Consider the following 21,727-nt stretch of genomic DNA (forward strand, 5'->3'; position numbering starts at 1 on the left):
GTATTCATAACGAGTTGGACGTACGCATAATTTATTAGTAACGTACACAGAACGTTTCGATAACATATAGATAACTTATACCAACGAATGCTGAGCGTGTTGTCGGCGTTCACAATCTATGCCCAACGATAGTCTAACTTATGCATAGCGCGCGGCAGCGTATTGCCGACGATCATGTGGCGTAGCCTATTAAAAGGCTGCGGCTCGACGATTCAAATCATAACTGCACGAGACATTGAAGTGTCAAGCCGCTCTCACACCTTGATGTTTTAGCCCGCATATGCCGACGTATGAAAAATTTGCCGAATACGCTGGCACACGTCGAATACAGTATGGGTAAGTTTTGTATACGTTAACAGCATGCTGAAGCACGCTGGCATACGTCGTAGTATTTCGAGTACGTCGACAAATTTTCAGAATGTTGAAAATTTTTCGATGTACTCGGCGTATAACACACGTTCTGCATACGCTGGCCATAAGTTATAGGTACGTTATGCGATCGTTGACACACGTCGACATACGTTACTTGTACGTTACTCATAAGTCGAAACACGTCAATCTAATGGTGAGCATCAGTGTTCCAGACTCCCTGTTTTTTTTTTTGTTTTTTTTTTCCTTCGGTATGACAGTGATGTTGACACTTCGATTTCTCGTGCGGTTATGATTTAAATCGTTGAGCGGCAGCCTATTAATATTATATTATAACCGCACTAGAAATCGAAGTGTCAACATCACTGTCATAGCGAAGGAAAAATAACAAAAAAAAAAACAGGGAGTCTGGAACACTGACGCTAACCATTACCTTGACGTGTTTCGACTTATGTGTAACTTTCAAGTAACGTGTGTCGACGTGTGTCAACGATCGCGTAACGTGCCTACAACACGTTACTCATTGGTTAGAAATAAGTTTCGGGTACGCCAAACATTACCTGGACGCGTTGACTTATGAGTAACTTACAAGTAACATGTGGTGATGTGTGTCAACGATCGCGTAACGTGCCTACAACTTATGGCCAGCGTTATGCGGAATGTGTGAGTCATACGCTGGCATACGTCAAAAAATTTCAAGCATGGAAAATTTGTCTAACAGCTCGGCGTACTACGACGTATGCCAGCGTACTACGACGTATGCCAGCGTGCTCTTGCGTATACAAAACTTACCCATAACGTATTCAATGTGTGCCAGCGTTTTAGACAAATTTTTCATACGTCGGCATACGCTGGCTAAATCGTCAAGGTGTGACAGGGCCTTTACTAGGGGGACTAATTGTGTCATAAGACAAAGGTTGTAGCTGTGTACTGTTTGCCCCTTCCGACCACTTATTGTGTTTCGAAAATCAAGTTAATTTTGGATGATTTTCAATAATTATTGCCTTCGGTTAAGCTCTCTTTTGCTTTTCAGTACTATCGGGGTAATTTCGTTTCATCCTCAGCTGTTCCAACACACTGCTGTTTAAAAATAACTGCAGCGTTTATGGGGTTGTTTTGTTGATCGTACAATGAATGAATCGTGGTGTGGATTTGCTCAATAATATCGATTTGTATTCACATCAGGTGTTCCCCACATTTTATTGTCATTCTTGTTGCATTTGTACACATTAAACATAGTTCTTATTTAATTTAACCTGCTTTCTATGTTAACCTCACCCCTTAATTGTGTAATAGTATTGTCAAGTTAAACAATATGGAAGGGGAAACTTCCCCATCCAACCCCACCGATTCACCATCCATCATTCACATTTCTCTTTGAGTTGTAGCGTTCCTTTTACACTGTGTTTAACACCACTCACAAGTTGCGTGTTTTGTCAGCAAAGCGAGACCCTTGCATCCCCCCACCACTCTTGGGGATCTAATCTCGAAAGATTGTGTACCACGATCGGCCACATGTGGGCCCTTGTTTCCTCGGGGCCCCATTCAATTGTATGGGTTGCATGGCCCTAATGCCACCACTGCCAGTATCTTCACGACAAAGACAAGCATAACTATAAAATAAAAAACACGACATTTCTCTGTCGTATGTTTGTGAGTGTATTTGTCATTAAGGGCAAATAATTGTCTATTTTAATTGTCCCCGTCGATAGTGATATGAGCTGTGCACGTTTGACAAGATACTCACCATTGGCAGCTTGTTCACCTTTTGTTATTATTTCTCTCTCTTTTGAATTCAGTTTTTTCAACATTGCTCTTCCATGAGCTTTTGAAACCTGGAAATAAAATAATAAAAAAGGATGACTGAGACCTTTGTCTTTGATCTCCACTCATGTCACGGTGCCTTTCGGCTTTATACGCAGGAATGGCTTGTAGGGATTGATTTGTTTCGCCTTTAATATAGATAGCTAGTTGTGTGAGACTTGAAAAGTCCCTTTGTTGAATACATACGACAAGACTGTGTGCAGCGACGTTTTAAGAAAGACCTATGACCCTGTATTTCAGCCTTACAGAAAAGCTTTTATGAACTGGCTTGTTTGAAACAACATATATGCTACCGGTCAAAAGTTTGAGAACACCTTAATTTTCCAGTTTTTACTGAAATTTAAGCATTTTAATGTTTCAACATACTCTGAAATTAAAGCAAAGAACAAATAAACAACTGGAGATATAAAAATAAATCATGGAATCGTTTTGTTGAACAAAATTTAATCTAAAATTTTGACTCGTCAAAGTAGCCACTTTTTGCAGATATAACAGCTGAACATACTCGTGGCATTTTTTCTGCAATGGAAATCAAATATTGTTCGGAAAGTTCTTCCCAACACTGTTGCAGAAGTTCCCACAAATGTGGTGCACTTCTAGGTTGCTTTGCTTTCACCCTTCTGTCCAGTTCATCCCAAACCAGCTCCATGGGGTTTAAGTCTGGAGACTGTGCTGGCCATTCCATGATTTGAAGCCTACTGTCTTGTTCTTTTCTTCTAAGGTAGTTCTGACAGCGCCTGGAGGTATGTTTTGGGTCGTTATCTTGCTGTAGGATGAACCCCTGACCAAGTAGGTGTAGACCAGAGGGTATTGCATGGCGCTGCAAAATGCTGTGGTAGCCCTTTTGGTTCAGGGTGCCAGACACTCTGTGCAAGTCGCCGACTGGATCCAGCAAAAGAGCCGCAGATCATCACGCTTCCTCCTCCATGTTTGACAGTTGGTGTCACACACTGAGGAACCATCCTTTCGCCTACTCGACGGCGTACAAAAACCCTGTGTGATAAACCGACAATTTCAAATTTTGATTCATCGGTCCATAAGACCTTCTTCCAGTTTTGAGGAGTCTATTGGCGGTTCTTCTTGGCCCAGGCAAGCCTCTTTTTCTTATTTTGCCATCTTAGCAATGGCTTTCTTACTGCCACTCGACCTGTCAAACCTGCAGCTCAAAGTCTTCTCTTCACAGTTGAAACTGAGACTTCTTTACTTCGAAGCTGCTGTCCTGTGAGCCACCTATGATGCAAGCTGTTGACTCTCAGAAACATATTTTCTGATTGTGTTGTGGCTTTGGGTCTGCCAGACCTCTTCCTGTCAGAGTTTCCTCCAGTTTCCAAGTGCCTTTTGATGGTGAAGGAAACTGTACTCACTGACACCTTGGCTTCTTTGCAATTTCTCCAAAGGAAAGACCTACAATTTTAAGGGTTATAATGGTCTGTGTCTTTCTTTGTTAATTGTCTTTTTCTCGACATTATGATTGCAATATACAATATCCTGCAGTGCAATATTGGCCAAATAATGCTTCAGAGGGTGGAGCAACACAGCCTGTTCCAACACTGCTTTTACACAGACAGAGGGTTTGTAACTAATCAACAAAAGTTGGGACACCTGGAGGAATTGTTTGCATCAACTTTCAAGGCTTAATTTTCTTCCATTGCTGCAGAACAGCTGCAGTTGCAAACCCATTACTTGTTCCCTGAAAAGGGCCTTTTTTAACAACTCTGAAATTTACATTATTTTTCAGTTTTTGGAAACCTAAACTTTTGTTTTTTAAACCTCTGGCAGTTCACCGCTTAGCTTTGTACCATTTCAGGTTATTCACTCGACTTGAACTGCTTAAATTTCAGTCAAAACTGGAAAAATGGGGGTGTTCTAAAACTTTTGACCGGTAGTGTATATATATATATATATATATATATATATATATATATATATATATATATATATATATATATATATATATATATATATATATTGTTGCGGGCCGGGGCCAGGTGGAGAGAATGACCGCTAGGTTGGGGAAACTACGTCAATTCCCACCAGACTTGTCGGCCGTCGCTCACGGATAATTCCGTGATGTGGTGGGTCACTTAACCGACCGTGGACACCAATACCTAAACTGCGTGGCGTAGGGTCCTCCTGTCTAGAGCCAAGTTACCTAATTAACCACGCGGTTTCAACTACCACGGAACCAAGCCCTCGCTACGCCTTGCCCGAACCGGATCACGCTACCAACTACCAACTACCTTTCCGGATCGGATGCATTCGAGCAGCACTGCCAAGGACATACTGGCTAGAAGGAACGGATTATCGGGAATAATGACCCGGCTAAACTTAGATCCGAACCATGCTGGCCCAATGGAGGAAAAGACAAAGGTGAGCTGGGAACATTTGTACAATTATTTATTGACAATAAGCAGGGAAAAGTACGTGGCACAGGAAAAAGGTTTATTGAGTGTGCTACGCAGGGGAAGATGAGAGAGGTGTGGTGCGATAATTATGCAAGCAACTTATAAAAGCAGACACAGTGCAGACTTGACGCGAGAATAATAAAAGCAACAATCACAACAATAAAGATCTTAAACAGGCTTATCTAACGGATGGCGCCAACACACTCTGACAAAATAAACCCAATGAAAAGAAAAAGGTCTTCTGAAGCCAGGGTGGGAGGGAGTTGAGGTCACAGTTTAGGGTATCTGAGCATTCTGGGGAAAGGGATGCTCCGTGGTGCGGCACCCGACAAAGGTTGTGTAGTTGGTCCACAGCCGCACGTGTGGAAATCGTGTCCGCAAAGGAGCTCGAAAGGGGGAACAGTGGAGTCCAAGGCGGGGATCAGCAGTAGCAGGACCAGACAGAGGCTTGGTCGAGGTACTGCGGACGGGAACCGTAGTCGGGCCATCGAGGTGAGTCGTGGGCAAAACCAAGCAGCGGGAACACCTTCGCATCCAACCAACCCCGACTTCTCCCTTTCAAAACTAACCACTTCGACCTTTCAAATCCACAACAACCTTCCTTCATTCTCACTCAAGAACCCCTCACATCCAACTCAACCTTCCCTCGCATTCAACTCAACTCTGAGGATTGTCCCGTGCTTTATAGATCACGGAGTTCGGGGTAGAGCCATGACGAAGCCGACGTCATTGTCCGTTCCGATTGGACTGGGCCTTCATGTGGTCCGCTTTTCTGGGCGGGGTTTCGGCCAGACACTGGTAAGGCCCGCCCACACCGCCGTGTCTGGGTTTAGGAAGGTGAATGGTGGTGCAGCTACTGTAACCATCCTTGGGATTTTCCTCAGAAAACCAGTCTCTGGGTAGGCGCTCGTCATGCTGTGGCTAGCGAAAGGAGGGTAGCAAGCGAGATGAAGGTACCGTGGTTCAAATAAAAGGGGAAATAAAATAAAAGGGGAAAAATGATTTATAATCCTAATTAAAAGCCCATCGCAACGCACCCCCTCTATCTTCCCACTACACACAAGGAATGGGATCTATCTGCACGTATACTAATGGGATAACTGACTTGGGACACCTGTATGTTGTATGCATACGGTTCCGAGAACCGTAACAATATATATGTATGTGTGTGTGTGTGTGTGTGTGTTTTTTTACTGTGACAATTGTTGAAAATGGCAACATCACAAGCTTTTCCACAACCAATTTGACGTTTACAAACTGTCTCTTTGTGGGGCTCTGTCCCGTATTGCTGCATATTTATAACCCTTATTGCCCCTCAAGTTGGTGCATTCGCTGATACACGTTGATTCAGTAAGGAGGCTTTGTGTCAATCAACAGGGTGCAAGAGTGCGATGGAAACCGGTCATTGAGACAACGATGACACCAGAACCTCACGCTCGGACATCCTTCCCCACTTCCTGTTGCATTTAACGGGCTCATCGTGGATCATCCAAACTCGTCCGTCCCTCTCAACTCAGTGATAAAAACTAAAAACCCTTCTCCTTTCAAGATCCGATAACGGTATACTTTTGCATATGAAGTGCGAGAATGAATGCACCAAAGAGTGGGCAAATGGGTGAACGAACCCCAGCCAATGAGGATGTACCACCAGAAGTACTTCCTCTCAGAGAAAAAGGAGATGACAAGCAGAGTGTGCAGGTACAGCCCTTCCACAAGGAGCCAGCTGAAGTTCGCCATGATGCAGTATTGGAAGAAAATCATGACGAGCTTGCATAGCACCTGATGGCACAACGCACAAGACGGTGAACCGCTGGAGACGTGTCATAATCTGTACACTTGTGGAAGGAATGGAGGGGTTGGGGCAGGGGGGAGAGGGGTGCATGTGTGAAAGATCAGACTCACCGTAATGAGTGGACTAAAGATCATTAATTTACATTCTGTCAAATTTGATTCCCTGTATAATTCAATCTTATCCAAAGCTGTTATTTGAATTGCGGTGCCAGAAGAAAGCCGGGTATGCCATGTTGTCCTTTGAAGGGGTTATTGAGATCTCTCGTTTTTGTTTTGTTTTTTTTGTCTCTCTCGACATCTTCTCATTGCAAGTAGGTTGGTAGCTCATTGTTCCTCTCGCATCTTGCCTCTCAATCCTCCATTTCTCTCCAGCCCCAGAAGGCCTGCGCACCTCGTCTCATTTGTCATCCTGTTTGCCCCGTCTGTCGAATAGTCGTCTGTCCGATCTGACTACCTTCTCTTCGGTCTTTCAAGTTGGCAGTGCAACACAATGTCATGTCATCTTCTGTGTCCACACGCGACATTTCATACTTTTACTCTCACTAAGTTTGTTTATCAATATAATTGCACATCCATCTGTCACCCGTCGCACCCTGATTGTCAGTGCATCCAACCTTCTGCAGTTCAGCTCTTTCGTTGGCCTTTAATCTCTTAGGAAAAGCAATATCTACCGATTAATAACAACTATTTGCGACTGTAGCAAAGCACATGTTTGATGCTCAATGCTCTGCTCCAAAAGCACTTACTTTATCGCAATATGAAAAACCAGAAGTTTTGGAAGAATGATGTGAGTAATGCAAAATTAACAAAATGAATTTGTAGATTTTGGTGCAACTTTATCAACGACAGACAATGGAGATTTAAAAATAATGGAAATTACAACTATGACAGTTGAATAATTAGATTATTCTACCTTCATCTTTTCCATCCTCCTGAAGTACCCTTCCTCTTCATCCTGTTCGGTGAATAATGGATAGAGGTAGAAGGGTGAGTACAACCATCGCAGACAATGGGTTAAATCAACCACCACAATGTTGTGAAACCTTCAAGCTATTACATCAAGTATCCCTCACCCCAAGCCAAACAATAACACGTGATGAGAGAGAGAGACATGTACTAATCATCATCAAAAAAACCCTCTCAGGTAATCAAGTCCTGCAAGTCTTGAGCTCGGTGCATTGAATTAAAAAGTCTGATTTCCAGTGTTCTTTAAACACTGGCATTTTTTGGTAATAATCTTATACATAAAGCTCGTTCTCACCACTCAATGACTCACTGATATTGATGTTCGGTACCTTCCGGGTGACGTAGAAAGCTGAGATTTGCATGCCGATGGACATCGAAACCGATATACCGGGAAAAATCACAGAACCGTCGGAAAACTTCCGTAAATGAAGATATCCCAAAATAAGTGTCGTCTTCTTGTGCTCACTGCAGGTGGGTGACCCGAGACAATGGAAGGTCATGCTGCAACTGCTGCTATATATTATGTACCAATGTAAGAAGCAAGGTTTGTTATTGCTTACAATGTGTAAGCATACCCCATTAGTATGTGTGTGTGTATATACGTTTATATATATATATATATATATATATATATATATATATATATATATATATATATATATATATATTAACGTTTGAAGTATTTGTTGGCACACAAGAGATAATAGCATGCCATCTCATTTATGTGGATTTCTGCTCATGCAATTAGGGAACCTGATTGAGAGCCGTCTGGCTTTGCAAAGCCTGTGTTCCAAATCTTGCTGCAAGAAGGTAATTTTTGGCAAAAACGTCAGAAATTGCTAACAGGTTTCCATGGTTATCAAATCGGTGACAAAACCACCACCATTAGACGCGCACCGTCCTGCACGCCCGTTCCATCGAACAACCATTGTGCGCCATGCAGGGAAATATTTCTCCTTCGTGATGCCAATAAACACAATTTCATGGACAGGGAATTGAAAGGGAATTCAATCATAGTGTGAAAATTACAGGATGTCCACCTTACTGCCTCATACTTTGAAGAGTGTCAGGAGAATTTGCTAAACATGACCAAAAGTAAAATCACGGACATTATTTTGGAGGCGGATAATAAACAAACGGAATTGCTTTACGAAAAGGACTTTTCATCTCATTCACTGGGGAGCCATTATCGTCTATTTGAAACCACATGAAGCTCACATTTCTTCTTCCTACTCCTAACTGGCCCCAATTATTCCCTTCTTGTGCTTGCCACCAGGGCGGGGGGAAGGGGGGAAATGAGTATGACCCTAATTGTTTTTGGAACCGGCTGGTCCGGCCTGATATTTGACTGAACGTGATTTGGGCAGGAATTTGTGATTTGTTCAGAGTTACGACGATAGTTCGCCAACTCTTTGCAAAAGACACCGTTGGATCTTTATCCTCCACCAACTCATGCTGGCAAATGGGGCACCCGGCTTAACATCCTTCCTGTTGACGACACACACATTGATGCCTCACCATGTCTTGGAAACACCTTCTTCTTCTTCTTCCTTCATATGCAGCACAAGGCTGCTGGGTAGCATCATTGGCTGAGGGTATGGCTATGCCACTGATGCAGGGCCCTCTGTAGGTCAAAGCAGGAATTTGGAATTTGTTCATCATGTTGGTGATACCTCACCTACTCTTTGCAAAGGATACCATGGGATTTTTAACGTCAACCAACGAATGCTAGTAGACGGGACACCTAGCTTAACATCCACCTGAGGGACGGTACACACATTGATGAATCACCCTGCCTGTGAAACACCAGGGTGAAGGTTAATATCTGGGTTTGGATTCAACGAGACAGTTCATAGGCCGAGTAGTGCACATACCTCCAGGATATCCTGCCAGCCGATAAGTGTAGCTCAACATTTCCCGATGATGATGTTGTCTAAACCACAAATTATTATGGTTGTAAGTTTTTGTATACAGACATCAAGCTTCAAGGAATGCGTTTCATGAGGTTATAATTTCTACCATCCACGGACAACCTTAAATTCTAGAGATCCACTTATGGTTTTTGAGTATCAATAAAATTTAGACATTAGGAGAGTTGTTGGGTTAAATAATATCAAACTCGTTTCAATCAAAGCTATCAACATTAATATGACGTCAGAGGTTGGGGATTTGAGTGTGTGTTTGAACTGAAAACAAAAACATATTGCGGTCGATATCAATTCTTCTTACCAGTTGTATGTCGGGGATGCAAGGGTCGATCTCATCATCGGAGAAGAGTACAGCATCTTTGACGAACACAGAGATGGCTCGAAGGATGAAGGACATGAACAGGTGCATGTGAATGTAGTTGCGGGTGCAGTGAAGCTTTCTGCTTTGGGAAGAGAGAAAGCAGAAGAATGAGACAAAAAACAAAACTTCTTCGGTGGTTCATGGATCTTATAATCGTTTGCAACGTGTCGGCTTTTGGGATGGCACCCGAGACAAATTAAAAACTCCCTGTACGAATCCAGTGAAGGGATGACCACTTTGCCTCCTTTAGATGCTTCCTGGTCTATAAACTCTGGGCCAGCCATACAAGGCTCTATGACCGGTGAGCCTTCATTGAGAGATAATATTAGATCAATATTATTATATTCCCTACAAAATGTATTAATCGTGTCACCCACTTGACCTTTGTGAGGCTGCTGCCATAACAAGCAGTGATTTTTTTCCTGCAGTGATCCTTGGCTCATGTTGGAACTTGTACATACATCTCATGCGGGACCAGGAAATTATCTGACACCGGTATACATTTCCATGAAGTACAAGGACATTAGTTTACAATGAACAAACACATGTGGCGTATTTGATGTGAACTTGAGATCCCGACACCTTGAGCTCAGTCCTCAAATGGGAGAGTAAAACAATCATGCACAAGAGTAAATACTGCATTCCGACTCGCAGGTCCGACAACGTTAGATCTATCTCATGATATTTTGATCTTCCCGTGTGATATGACCCTTTACCTGTGGGTGTACAAAACCACATTTTTATCTCGTTTTTATCAAGAATTAGTTCATTGTGCAAACGTTTAAAGTTAGAAAAGCTTTTTACTTGCAAAATCGAAGATTTTTCCAAGTATATTGGTCAGTCGATTTTGTCATTCTGTGTTTGTTTGTTCGTCAATCGCCTACAGGTCACAACTTAAAACCGAACTTTATGAAACTTCACTAAGTTGTAGAGGTCTAAATGTCAAAGGTCATCTTGAGTTTAGCATTTTGTGAAATCGTCATTTTTCATCCGATTGACTTCAAATTTGAAGAGGATTTGCATTTTGCATCACTGAATTGGGGAAGCAACTATTTTTGAGATCAAAAGGTCAAAGTTCAACTCAAGGTCAAAGCTCTAAATCAAATTTCATCTGAAAAATCTTCAATTTTCATCCAATTAACCTGAAAATTAAGCAGTAATTACATTGTGCATCACTGAATTTGGAAACCAACTATTTTTGAGGTCAAAAAGGGCAAAGGTCAACTCTGGGTCAAACTTCTAAAATCAATTTCAATTTGAAAAATTATCAATTTTCATCCGATTCACTTGAGCTTTGATTAAGATTGTCAATTTTAATCTTAATGAAATGCACAATTTGATGTATCCATGGCAACCGTTGGAGAGGGGGTGAATTTTGCAAGTATCGTGCTCTGCACGACGTCTTTATCTTGTCTTGTTTGTCACTTGCAAAATCGAAGATTTTTCCAAGTATATTGGTCAGTCGATTTTGTCATTCTGTGTTAGTTTGTTCGTCAATCGCCTACAGGTCACAACTTAAAACCGAACTTTATGAAACTTCACTAAGTTGTAGAGGTCTAAAGGTCAAAGGTCATCTTGAGTTTAGCATTTTGTGAAATCGTCATTTTTCATCCGATTGACTTCAAATTTGAAGAGGATTTGCATTTTGCATCACTGAATTGGGGAAGCAACTATTTTTGAGATCAAAAGGTCAAAGTTCAACTCAAGGTCAAAGCTCTAAATCAAATTTCATCTGAAAAATCTTCAATTTTCATCCAATTAACCTGAAAATTAAGCAGTGATTACATTGTGCATCACTGAATTTGGAAACCAACTATTTTTGAGGTCAAAAAGGGCAAAGGTCAACTCTGGGTCAAACTTCTAAAATCAATTTCAATCTGAAAAATTATCAATTTTCATCCGATTCACTTGAGCTTTGATTAAGATTGTCAATTTTAATCTTAATGAAATGCACAATTTGATGTATCCATGGCAACCATTGGAGAGGGGGTGAATTTTGCAAGTATCGTGCTCTGCACGACGTCTTTTTCTTGTTATTCTGTCTGTCTGTCAATTGCCAACAGGTCACAATTCTAAACCAATTGTCATGAAACTTTACAAAGTTGGAGAAGTCGTCTCAACAGAGAAGTCTATTGATTTTGAGGTCAAAGGTGATCTTGAGGTCAAATTTCTAAAATGTCATATTTCATCCGATTGACATGAAAGTTGAACGGGATTTTCATATTGGCTTACTTAATTCAACCACCAATTATTTTTGAGGTCAACCTCGGCCAAAGGTCAACAACTTAGGTGAGGTTTCTAAAATCCTTAATTTTCATCCGATTGTCTTGAAATTTGAAGATGATTTATATTTCAGGTCACTGAATTCAACCAGCCAATTATTTTTGAGCTCAACATCGACAAAAAGGTCAACATCAGCCAAAGGTCAACAACTAAGCTGGAATTTCTAAAATCCTCAATTTTCATCCTGTTGACTTGAAATTTGAAGAGGATTTGCAGATCAAGTTTCTGAATTCAACCACCAATTATTTTTGAGGTCAAATTTGTTTTTTGGATTTTACAAGTATCGTCCTATGCACGACACCTTTCTTGTTTGATTAGTTGTTGTTGTTGAAGATGTTAATGGTCACTCATTACTAAATCAAACGAATCAAACAATTACATTACTAAATCAATGTTAACTCATTACTAAATCAAATAAAAGACCAAGAAGGAACCCGAAAAGGTAAAGAGAAAAGATGGAGTCATCAGGAGGAACCTGGATAAGATTAGGCCCGCTACTCCAGGTGTTTGGTTTCAGCCGTGACTCCACAACCCTCAAACACATTCTGGCGCAGCCAAGTGAGCCTTACAGACAAAATTTCTGCAAGAATTCACTTCTCAGAGAGATGGATAATGGAAGAGAGAAATAGAAATTAAAAGAGATGAAAGAGAAGAAAAAGCAAGAATTAGAACAAATAAAGAGAATTGTGAAAAATATGACAGAAGTATGGAAGGAACAAAGAACAAAGATGTCGGAAAGAACCCGGACAGATAGATTTCAGCAGTTATTCCCCAGGCTCAAACGCAGCAACATGTACAAGCTACCAGAGGTCCATCAGCGGGGAAGCACAGTCCACACAGCATCAGGATATGGTACAAACAAGAAATGAAACGGAAGACCAAGAAGGATCCCGAAGAAGTAAAGAGCAAAGATAGAGTCATCAGGAGGATGCAGGATAGGATTTGGGTTTCAGCCGCTACTCCACAACTCTCAAACCCATCCAGGTGCAGCCAAGTTAGCATTACAGAAAAAAATTCTGCAAGAATTCACTTCTCCTTCGAGAAATAGATAACGAAAGAGAGAAATAAAGAGTAAAAGAGGTGAAAAAGAAGAAAAAAGCAACAATTAGAATGAATAAAGGGAATTGTGAAAGAAACAAAGAACAAAGATGTCGGGAAGAACCGGGACAGATAGATTTCAACAGTTACTCCCCAAGCTCAAATGCAGCAACATCTACAAGGTACCAGAGGTCTGTTCAACCAATGAATGCTGCCAAACACCTGCAAAATGGCCTGAATCAGTATTTAAAGATACAGAGAGAAAGCTCGTGGATTCTGATAGGGAGAAGTCAAGGTTTAGATTTGTGATGTGAATGAAGAGTTCAGTGATGGTCATGAGGAGTACTTGCTGACCTGGAGAAGCTGAGAATGAGCATCGCGATGGTGAGGGAGGCGAGAGAAGTGGCATAGCCCACCGTGTACGTCATCTTTATCGTGTTGTAATAGTCTTCCTTCTTGAGCACAGCATGAAGAGAGATAAGGTGGGTCAAACAATGTGAGTTAGAAGGACACCGAGACATTTGTTCAATTTTAACATATCTCACAGCAATAAAAAGTATGATGGCTGCACATATGTGTACGAGATGTGACAAAGTTCGAGGAAGTACAGGCGTTTGTTCTCTGGTGAGGTCAAACTCTGGGATGTACTGATGTATGTCCCCTTGTGAGGTTGCACCTGAGGAAGTACCAACACTTGCCCCCTTGTGAGCTTGCACTCCAGGATGTACCATTGAATGTCCCCTTCTGAGGTATCACCCAAGGAAGTACCAACACTTGTCCACTTTGGAAGTCGCACCCCAGGAAGTATCAACACATGTCATCCTGTTTTATAAGACCCTTTTTATTGCCATCTAATTTTAGAAGACCCTTTTTGTTGCCATTAATTTCAGCCCCCTTGTGAGGTCTCACCCTGGGAAGTACAGATGTTTGCCTTGTGAGTTCATTTCTCTACAATGGATGAATACATCAGGCAGCGAGTATGGTTTTTAGCAACATCAAATTGTCCTTGAACTTCATTGCCACTTCTCACGCACACATTTTAGTATTAATTCAGAATACCTCGTTCAAATCATTTGATATATCAATACAAATTACGAAATTCAAAGAAAAAAGTTCTAATTTTGCCTGAAGCTTCCATTGCTCTGAATCAAACTTTCAGTTTTAGTACCACTTGAAAATGGTCAGGACTATCTTCCTGGATATATATCTTGGGAATTAGACACTCTGGTATCATGCTCTGCTTGCCAACATCCCTGACAGTGGTATGTCAGGCTGCCTTAATATGTGACTTTCAGCATTCCTCCACGAGCGCAGTCAATGCGTTACGATCAATTGAACCCTCTCTTCTCCTCTCCCAGTGGAGACTGGATTGCTTTAAGGCAGTGTCTTGGGCCCAGTATTATTCTTGGTCTCCATAAATGCCCTCTCAGATGCTCTGGAAAATCCTCTCTTCTTTTTTGCAGAAGACTCCCCTTTGTGTCGTACAGAAACCCCATCCCACTGTTAGGCAGACAGCAGCTGCATCACTCTGCTCATCTGGAATTGATTAGATGCTAGTCTGAAAAGAGAACATGTCTTTCAATCCTGGAAAACCTCAGTCACACTGTTACTCTGGAAGGATCATCAAACTAACTCAACTATCTATTTCCATGTCTCAGTCACTCAGTTTCAGTTTATTGGGACTTCCTGGCTTCAACATCAGCTACCACTTCACCAGAGCCAAGCACGTTGCAAAGCTGACCTACAAAGCCAGTTGCAGGGCACCCTGATCTGTTGTTCGGAGTCCTTTCTTGAAAAAGCACAAGTACTAAAATCCTACATGGCCTTCATCCATACCTCAGTGGAGTACTGCTCTCTCCTCTGGGCAGGCACCCCAGCATCACATTTGTTTCTCCTGGATTCAGTGGAATCCAACGCTCTCAACATCATTTGCATCTCCCACGATGAGGCCAAACCACAGGCTCTGTCGCTCTCACATTGAAGGCAGGTCAGTGGCCTCTGTTATTTTTCTACCTCTCTTAAAGTCGAGCTCCCTCCCCTCCTCCCTCTCATGTCTAGCCTTCTCTTCTCTCAGCCATCTGATCCTCCCCAGCTCCTCCAGGATGCATGCATTCTCCAAGAAACCTCCTCCTGGTTAAACTCCCAAAATCAAGACTTACTGCTTGCCTCAACTCCTTTGTTCCTCTTTCTTCAGGAGTGTGGAACTGCCTTCCCGAGAGGGTTCAATTACATTTTTTCCCTCCACGGCTTCAAGCTGCCACTACACTACCATGCATCCCATGTCATCTCCCCATCCATACCCTCCATCTTTTGCTCACCCCATTGACCCTACCAATCCCAACCCTTGCATAATTCTGTTTCCTGCCCTCATCTCTCTCCACTTTTCCTATTAGTTCATCCCCTGACTTGTTTTGTCCAACTGTGGCCACATAGCCCCACTGTCAGCATGTTTTCCTTCCATACACTCTATCAACTCGCTCTTCCATGAGCCGAAAGCTTGTATAAAAAAATATTTTAAAACCTATTCCTTGCATTTTTAACCCTCATCAGAACCTCATCATTATATACATTATGAGCTTGAAAGCGATTATCAGATGCTGAAATAATTTATCTCATATTTCTTCCAACAATCACTTCTTTCTCGGTAGGTTGGAATCATAAACTCCTGCAATATTGACCCCTTGCGGTGTGTCCACCACTGCAGTGGACACGTCTTGCATCGATTTTCTTCAGAAGCTGCATCAAGATTTATTGAAATCAGATTTCTGGAAACGGATCACTCAGTGACCGAGACACATGGTTGACGCAGTGCGATACCCAGACAGAGCTCTTTACCCATCTCTACCTTTGACCCCCGGTTGGAATTTGTCTTTGCGGCCTCGTCTGGCATCAGTTTGATGTGTGATGCAGACACATTGAGATGATGTCATAGTTGTCGTTCGTATGAAGCAAGTGGCTGCAGGCTAGCATCAGGTCCTGTAGAGGCGTGGCAGCACCACTGATTCAGTGCCCCCTGTATGTTGGAGCAGGGATTTGTAATTTGTTCAGGGTGCTGGCAATAGCTCGCCTACTTTTCACAAAGGATAATGTGGGATCTTTAACATCCAACAACTAATACAGGCAGACGGGACATTGAGTCGATGCAAATGCTTCGTCCTTTGATGTTAATACCAAGAACCGATGTTCGTCATTTCTTTCATTTCAGACTTTGGGTTTCAGGTTGTGAAAACATGGATCACTGGATTACCAGAGAAAAACCTGCTGTTGTGGACCTGTTCTTTGCAAATGTCTCAACTGTTGGAACTCAGAGAGCATTAAAATGTCAATTTCCTATGAACGAAGTCTGCAAATACTTTTCATCATGATGTAGATAAATGTAGATAAATTTGAGCCACTGTGTACCTTGACAAGATACTTGTAGGGCTGCAGACAAACGGAGAACAATGTGCAATAGAAAAGCAAACTATGTGTCAATTCTGAGAATCTAAAGTTCCACTTCTACTTTATCGAGCAATTGTATAAGGTGGGAGAGGGCAGAGGTCAACTTCTTAGGTCTGCACAATAGTTTGGGGGAGAAAAAAAAACAACTGAGAAAAAGAAAAGAAGAAATGCAGAAAGGTGAGGGAGAAGAGGATACGAGGTGTGAGAGTTTGGATGAATAAAGACCTGGAGTTGTCATTGGAAGAAATACACTCTTCGCACAATAACACACAGTCTGGAGTCGAGACAATCCTTTGCATCACAAGCACAGATATTTTCAAATTTCCTGCAGCTCCTGTAGCTCAAGCTTTGTTAACATCAATGTAATGTTATTCTTGTTATTTAACGGTCACAAATATTCCCATGTTCTTGTGGGGCTGGCCAGGGGAGGTTTTTGACGCAAGTCTTTCACGAACTGGCTGGCCATATCCAACACTCAAATAAGTAGTTGGGGCAGGAATTTGGAATTTGTTCAGGGTGCCGGCGATAGCTTGTCAACTCTTCGCGAAGGACGCGGTGGAATCCTTAATGTCCACCAACTAATGCCAGCAGAAAGACCACCGAGTTTAACATCCATCCAAGGGACAGCACACACACTGATGAACACACACATCCTGCCCGTGAAATACTGGGATGACAATTCATAGCTGTGTCTGGATTTGAACCCAGGCTAGATAGCTTAGAGGCAAATGTGCTTACCTCTAGGCCATCCTGCCAGCCCTGTGAACATCAATGAAAAAAGGAGCAAATCAACCTGAAACTTTGGTGAAATGAAATGAGCTGCACTTTGTATCATGACCCTATTGTAATTACGTTTTGTTATCAAATTGGCTAAAACAATGTTATATGGCATCAGTATGAGAGAGAGAGAGAGAGAGAAAGAGAGAGAGAAAGAGAGAGAGAAAGAGAGAGAGGGAGAGAGAGACGGAGAGAGAGAGACGGAGAGAGAGAGGGAGAGAGAGAGGGAGAGAGAGAGAGAGAGAGAGACAGAGACAGAGACAGAGACAGAGAGAGAGAGAGAGAGAGAGAGAGAGAGAGAGAGAGAGAGAGAGAGAGAGAGAGAGAGAGAGAGAGAGAGAGAGAGAGAGAGAGAGAGAGACAGAGAGACAGAGAGACAGTGAGAGACAGTGAGAGAGTGAGAGACAGTGAGAGACAGTGAGAGACAGTGAGACAGTGAGAGAGAGAGAGAGAGAGACAGAGAGACAGAGAGACAGAGAGACAGAGAGACAGAGAGACAGAGAGACAGAGAGACAGAGAGACAGAGAGACAGAGAGACAGAGAGACAGAGAGACAGAGAGACAGAGAGACAGAGAGACAGAGAGACAGAGAGACAGAGAGACAGAGAGACAGAGAGACAGAGAGACAGAGAGACAGAGAGACAGAGAGACAGAGAGACAGAGAGACAGAGAGACAGAGAGACAGAGAGACAGAGAGACAGAGAGACAGAGAGACAGAGAGACAGAGAGACAGAGAGACAGAGACAGAGAGAGAGAGAGAGAGAGAGAGAGAGAGAGAGAGAGAGAGAGAGAGAGAGAGAGAGTACATCACAAAGAGGCTGGGGAAAGATAGGAGTAGGAGTAATGGAGGAAATGGACACTATACCAGGGAAAGGGGGGGGGGTGGAGTGTTAAAACGACACTATCACGATAAGGGAGGGAAAATTGGGGGGAAGGGGGGTTGAGCTTCATGAAAACTTCAGGTTGATTTTTTTTTTAACTATCTTTATTCTCGTCTCACTCTCCCTGCCCCCATCACTTCTCAGTCGAGCCCTGAGGCCTCCATGTCACACACATTCTACCAGAAGCCATGTCCTTGTTACCCATCCAAAATCTAAATTCAATGCTCATCTCGAGTCTTTCTCGTCGAACGATCTCTTCCCGAGAGGATTCCAAGTCTGGCTCCCACGGTCACCTCATGGTCTCTGCCATTTGGAATAGTGGGCTTTCCTTCACCTGCGGGGTGACACCCTGTTCCGACTGTTTCCTCTCTTTGCGCTGTTTCTCACTTTGCCTCATTTTGTCTATTGGTCCATTGACCCCTGTTTTTATCTTTCATGAGGCTCCATACCAATGTAATAATAATATTATTAATAATCCAAATGATGATGAATGCACTGGTGGAGTTTTCCAAAATTAGAAGCGCAGTAACATTGTTCCACACTACTCTATGGTGTACTGTGACACAAAGTGAGTGCACACACACACACACACACACACACACACACACACACACACACACACACACACACACACACACACACCTGCTCTGACATTGGTTCACTGTCATTGAATCCACAGGCAATCTCATAAGGTGGGTAAGGCTCACTCCAGTGGCCATCAGTGCAGTTCCTGTGGACCACACCTGTGGAAGGTACCACCGTGCGGGGAAACACAGAGGGACACTTTTCAATGCAATGTGTGTTATTCCATCACATGTTGTACAACACAAAGCATCACTACAAGGGGGCATCATCTTGTATTCCTGCACCCTTTTGACATCATCCCATCAATATGGCACTTTCTAAATTATGTAATCCACCCCCAGATTACTCAGCATGCATGCACAGAAACCCCTAGTATCAGAGTAAATTGAGGCAGTCGAGGGCCTGGTGTTGGCTAAACGGTTAAGGTGGCTTGCTTAAGATCTTAGGGTCTTGAGTTCAAGCCCCTATCAGGCTTTTGAGTTAACATTAGGTTGGGTTGACTCAGCTTGTCATCCTTCTGAGGTCGGCAAAATGAGTACTCGTGTACTGGTAACAACTAACAGGGGCATTGCATCAGTGGCACAGCCATGCACCCAGCCAATGATGCTACCCACAGCTTTGTGCTGCACACAAAGGAGGAGGAGGGATGAGGGGAAGCCTTGACATAGTCCATGCCTCCTAGAAAAGGATTGTAGAATGAAACAACCAAAAAAACTTTTAAAGACGCGTACTTGTAAGCATACCTGCAAGAAAGCACAACAAAACAGTTGGTGAATTTCCTGATCAACTCGTCCAAAAAGTTGATATGTTGCAGTCCGTATTGCAAAAACTACAGTGTAAGGCCGAAATGGTGCATTCTAACTCGACTTTTGTGCTTATTAACACCGACGGGGAGGTCATATCTTGGGCTTGTCGATGCACAGGGTAAGTTTTAAATGATGATATTTACGATGAATCATGTTTGGGTGGAGGGTGGAGGGTGGAGGATGGAGTGGGAGCTGTTCGAGCTGTGAGTGTCGCTACAAGTGTGTATTTTTTGTTTGGTTCGGGGCCACAAGATACATTATACTAGATATTTGCATATATTGGTGAAAAGAGAAGTGTCCGTGTGTGTGTGAAAACCATGACCGCCACTTGCTAATTGTATTAACAGGAAATGATAGGAACCCGACTCCTCTCATCAACGGATATTTCTCATGTTCCTATGTTCTCATTCGTCTGATTTGCATTAAGGAACAGAACAATTATGGGTAACCACTTTGAAATTGCCACTCTATCGTCTAAATGCTGAAAATTATGTTTTGAAGACGAGTTGAATCACAGATTTTGTGCTCGTAACGGCCGGTTAAAAGTGCCTTTCGAACAGAACCGAATCGGTATAAACACATGCGCAGAAGGTCTCATTTAGCATTCATACATCATTTTGAGTCGAGTATTTAGAAAACACTGCTGCAGAATCTTCTTAAAAGAAACGAACTGTCTGTCTTTCATACGAGGTTTGCTCAAAATACAATAATATCACAGAAAAAGTTTTTCAGAGTGTTCACTAGTTATGGTTCCCGGAGGGAGGCATTAAGTGGTTAGTCTTGGTGTCTGTGGTGTCCCGCTTTTCAAAGAATTCTTCCATTATTTAATGTTTAAATGATTATTGTTTAATTTTCCAATTTTTGCCTTCTTCCAATTTTGAACTCTTTGATTTTTCCCAATTTTTAAATTCAGTGCAGTACTTAATTTGTTTTATTTTAAATTTTTTCATTTATTCAATTTCTTAATTATTTATTTCTTCAATTTATTTTTCTTTAAATTTTCAATAATTCTTTAAATATTTTTCAATTGTCAATTATTACATTTTTCCATTACATAATTAATTTAATTATTTTATTTTTACATTATTATTTTCTTAATTACTATGGTTCCAGAAGGAGACATTAAGTGTTTAGTCTTGGTGTCTGTGGTGTCCTGATTTTTGGAAAAGAAAAAAAAAAACGTTTGTTTTCATTATGAGGCACAATTTCAAGTGCAAGTACCATTCATCCATCCATCCACTGGAAACATTCTATACAGAGCGTCGGTGCTGCCGAAGCAGTCTCCTGTGCTATTGGGCACAAACCTGGACGGGTCGTCACTCCGCCGCATGATACTTGAATGGTTAAATCATCCCAGCATGCTGGCACTCATTTTGCCGACCTCGGAAGGATGACAAGCTGAGTCAACCCCACCTGGTATTAATTCAACAGGTGAGTGGCATTTGAACTCAGGACCCTCGGATCCCAAGCCAGCCACAAGTGCTACCAATTGACCAATATTATGGCCCTCTTGTTCCCATATTTATTTGTTTTAGAAATATGTGAATATTTATAAAACAAATCCATGCTACATTACTAATTTACATATTAATTAGTAATAAATATTTAAAAAAATATATATTTGCTACATTTCTAATTTACATGGTTATAACAATTTATTTTTTGAGAATTCACCAATTTACATAATTATTTACATAGTTTTTGATATCCTCTTGAAGTTGATCTCAAATGTTCCTCGAAACGAGAATTTTTCCAGGATAAAAGCTATCGCAGCGTGTGTAAAAAGCAACGTACCGATAGTGGGGCAACAGTTGGACATAATAAGAAATGGAATGAAAAAACAGGGAAAGAGGATAGAGAGGTGGGGAGGAAAAACAGGAACCTACAAGTAATATGGTTAGATGAGGTTATCTGAGTTAGTTTGTGTTAGTTGGGGTTAATGGGGGCAGAAAACATTGCAGTTTAAGATGGCAGATGACATGACTGCACCACCTGCTTGAAGCCCTGAAGGGAAGTGTGATTGAATATGCTCAGGAAGGAGATTCCACAAACAGGAGAAAAGAGGAACAAAAGAGTTGAGGTGGGAGAGTAAGCCTGCATTTCCTACCTTTCATCGTTTTTACTCATAACAATTTTTTTCTGCCGATCTCATGCTCACCTCTTCCCTTCCATTCTGTCTGACAACCTTCCACCTATCCTTTTCACCTCATTTATGAACCTCCGCAGTTGAAGGAAAAAAAGGAATTAAGTAAATGAAGCAAGAATGATTGGGC

The 21,727-nt window shown here is 42.0% G+C and overlaps 1 protein-coding gene across 4 annotated transcripts in view; it reads right to left on the reverse strand.

Moving 5' to 3' along the window:
• Nucleotides 1-21,727, reverse strand: part of LOC147029866 (secretin receptor-like) — a 142,585-nt gene that overhangs the window by 39,730 nt on the left and 81,128 nt on the right. Inside the window, exons 4-8 of one of the 4 annotated variants that reach the window (XM_085873284.1) lie at nt 18,706-18,806; nt 13,320-13,420; nt 9,585-9,726; nt 7,303-7,344; nt 6,224-6,377 (exon numbers count right to left, since the gene is read on the reverse strand). In XM_085873284.1, coding sequence (XP_085729410.1) covers nt 6,224-6,377; nt 7,303-7,344; nt 9,585-9,726; nt 13,320-13,420; nt 18,706-18,806 — 540 coding nt within the window. The remainder of the gene's footprint in view (nt 1-6,223; nt 6,378-7,302; nt 7,345-9,584; nt 9,727-13,319; nt 13,421-18,705; nt 18,807-21,727) is intronic. The other 3 variants (XM_085873287.1, XM_085873286.1, XM_085873288.1) reach the window with 3 other exon arrangements.

The sequence above is a fragment of the Eptatretus burgeri genome, chromosome 3 (genome assembly GCF_056783735.1).
Source record: "Eptatretus burgeri isolate ZD-2024b chromosome 3, Ebu_testis_v1, whole genome shotgun sequence".
In the NCBI taxonomy this organism is placed as follows: domain Eukaryota; kingdom Metazoa; phylum Chordata; class Myxini; order Myxiniformes; family Myxinidae; genus Eptatretus; species Eptatretus burgeri.